Source organism: Citrus clementina, unplaced genomic scaffold (genome assembly GCF_000493195.1).
Source record: "Citrus clementina cultivar Clemenules unplaced genomic scaffold, Citrus_clementina_v1.0 scaffold_9, whole genome shotgun sequence".
In the NCBI taxonomy this organism is placed as follows: Eukaryota; Viridiplantae; Streptophyta; class Magnoliopsida; order Sapindales; family Rutaceae; genus Citrus; species Citrus x clementina.
The window spans coordinates 24,958,927-24,961,990 of NW_006261964.1; the positions used below are offsets into that span (position 1 = coordinate 24,958,927).

Here is a 3,064-nt window from a genome sequence, read left to right on the forward strand (position 1 = left end):
TTTATTTATTTATTTTTTTGGGAGCAAGATCTTTTTAATTTTCTTGCACAAGGACCTTCTCTGAATGTGACAGCTCAGGGAAAAAAGAAAAAGGCATATCCCAGAAATTCTGCCATTTAATTAGCAAGCTGGTTTAGTTTTGTCTGGAAAGTTTATAATATTTGTATTCGCTATTAATAGAAAATTTGATTCATATAAGAATTGATGGTTATCAACTTATCATTATATTATAAAAATAGATTCAAAAATTTAAAAAAACAAAAAAGAAAAAAAGAAAAAAGAGAAAGATATTTTTATTGCAAAATAATACATCATCATATGTAATAACATCTGCCCATGTACCCCACAATAGAAGGAATCCTAGGTTTTTATGTACATACCCTTGGTAACTGCATCTGTGGGGATAAATTGTTCTGTTTCTGAATCAAGTTATTGTGAGGGAAAGATTGAAGATGGTCCAAATACTAATAAATTTTTACAATGGATTGATATGATTCTATGAATGTAATAGCTTGTGGGCATTATTTCTAGGGGGACTGGCTTTAAAAAATTAGGAAAATTGTCACCTTGTTCATATTTAAAAAAAAAAAATTAATTTATATTTTGTTCACCTTGGTCATCTTTTGAGAAAAAAAAATAACTACAGAAAAAAAAGCGTGGAAACTATGCTCTTAATCAAAAAAAGGTTTTACTAGTAAAATTTCTTTTTGGGACTGTCTATAAAATTATGATTAAGCTAAAAAATAAAACTAAAATGTAATTTTTTTTTCTTATGTTTAGATTTTTTAAGAATTTTTTTTAAATATTTAGAGTAATAAAATTTGCTTTGTTCAATAAATATTATGTGCATAGGATACGGTGCAAAATATGAATGTTTTTAAGGATTTAATTATGATAACTTATAAAATTATGTATCTCACTATCTAAACATCGTCGTATAATTAAAAAGTGAATAATACCTGATTATTATCCAACAGTGTCAAAGCTGTGGGAGTATGGTAATGTAGTAACAACTCAGTGAACAACTCACAACATGCTCTTAAAGTAATGTTGAGCTATTCAAACTCAATTTATTACTCATGCCATGATTTTTTTTTTCTTTTTTTCTCTCGTCCTCTAATTATGCCCACTATTATGGTACCAAAAATTGTGGGGACGGTCCTTGAATGCTATTTTTTTTTTTGGTGTGAATACTTTTAAAAGCATATTAGTATTCTTGGGAGTACCATTTTTTATATACATCATAAAAACTTTGCAGTCTCATTAGAAAGAGAGAGAGAGAGAATTTGATGCAGTGAGTGCGTAGTGCAGGGCTTGGCTTCACTTCATTCACTCATCACTGCACATTTCTCGTGAACAGCCTTTACAAAACCAGAATTCTCCCTCATTCTTTTTCAGACCCACCAATCAACAGCATCTGTGTTACACCAACTCAACATCACGCATACATCCACAGACACTGAGTACTATTTGTACTGTTTTTATTTTTCTTTTGCTTTTTCCCTTTTCTTTAGCTTCACTTTCTTTTGCTCTCTGTCACAGTGTTACCCCTATTCATTCATTCAGTCACATTACTCAAGTCCTGCCTTTGTGAGTCATTCTTCTTCTTCTTGCTGTTGTTGTGTCTCATTAAAAAGATGGCTGATTTGTCTGCATGCAAATATGCAACCACCCATGTTCTGTAATGCACTCATTTTTTGTGGGCTCTTTTGTTTGTTTTTTCTTGTTTCTTTGCTTCTTATTTTCTCTTCCTTTGACGTGGGTCTCTCTGTCTTCTGATCAAAATCTTTAATGGGGTTGCAATTAAGGGATTGGTTTAGAAATCTGAAATGTGTTTTGTGACCAAACTTGAGTGATTTGGTATGAACTTCTGATTCTTTGATCAAATAAACAAAATTGAAGGGTCGTTATGGCCCTTTGAGCTCTCTGCCTTGAAGTAGTATAATCATCCCAGCCGCAAAAAGACATTCAATAATGGCATTTTTATGCTTCTTGTCTATTTTACTCCTTGGGGTTTTATCAAAATCTCAGCTTGTGTTTGCTCAGTTAAATGATGAACCTACATTGCTGGCAATCAACAAGGAGCTTGTTGTACCTGGTTGGGGTGTCAACGGCACAAACTTCTGCAGCTGGAAGGGCATTGATTGTGACTTGAATCAAGCTTTTGTGGTGAAGCTTGATCTTTCCAGACTTCAGCTTCGAGGTAACATCACTTTAGTCTCTGAGCTTAAAGCATTGAAGCGGCTTGATCTTTCTAACAATGCCTTTTCTGGTACAATACCATCTGCTTTTGGGAACTTATCTGAGCTTGAGTTTCTTGATTTGTCATTGAATAAGTTTGGAGGTGTCATCCCTAGAGAATTGGGTAGTCTCAAAAACCTTAGATTTTTTAATCTCTCCAATAATTTGCTGGGGGGAGAGATACCTGATGAGCTTAAGAGTCTTGAAAAGTTGGAGGATTTTCAAGTTTCTAGCAATAAGCTGAATGGTTCTATTCCTTTTTGGGTGGGTAATTTGACCAATTTGAGAGTGTTTACCGCCTATGAAAATCAAGTGGTTGGTGAAATTCCGGATAATCTAGGTTCTATTTCTGAACTTGAATTGCTGAACCTTCATTCGAACCAGCTCGAAGGGCCAATTCCAAAGAGCATTTTTGCTTCAGGGAAGCTTGAAGTTTTGGTTCTCACTCAGAACAGACTTACTGGTGATATTCCTGAATTAGTTGGTCATTGCAAAGGCCTTTCCAATATACGGATTGGGAACAATGATCTCGTCGGAGTTATTCCCAGGGCTATTGGAAATGTTAGCGGCCTTACATACTTTGAAGCAGACAATAACAATCTCTCAGGTGAGATTGTGCCGGAGTTTTCTCAGTGTTCCAATCTCACTCTCCTAAATCTAGCTTCAAACGGGTTTACTGGTGTAATTCCTCCGGAGCTTGGGCAACTAATAAATCTACAAGAGCTGATCCTTTATGAAAACAGCTTGTTTGGTGAGATTCCAAAATCTATTCTTGCATGCAAGAATCTGAACAAGCTTGATCTAAGTAATAACAGATTCAATG

General features: G+C 34.5%; 1 protein-coding gene across 1 annotated transcript in view; it reads left to right on the forward strand.

Annotated features, from left to right (window-relative positions):
• The first annotated feature begins 1,754 nt into the window (after positions 1 to 1,754).
• Positions 1,755 to 3,064, forward strand: part of LOC18031701 (leucine-rich repeat receptor-like tyrosine-protein kinase PXC3) — a 3,366-nt gene continuing 2,056 nt past the window's right edge. The window contains exon 1 of the mRNA XM_006421348.2: positions 1,755 to 3,063. Coding sequence (XP_006421411.2) covers positions 1,975 to 3,063 — 1,089 coding nt within the window. The 5' untranslated portion in view covers positions 1,755 to 1,974. The remainder of the gene's footprint in view (position 3,064) is intronic.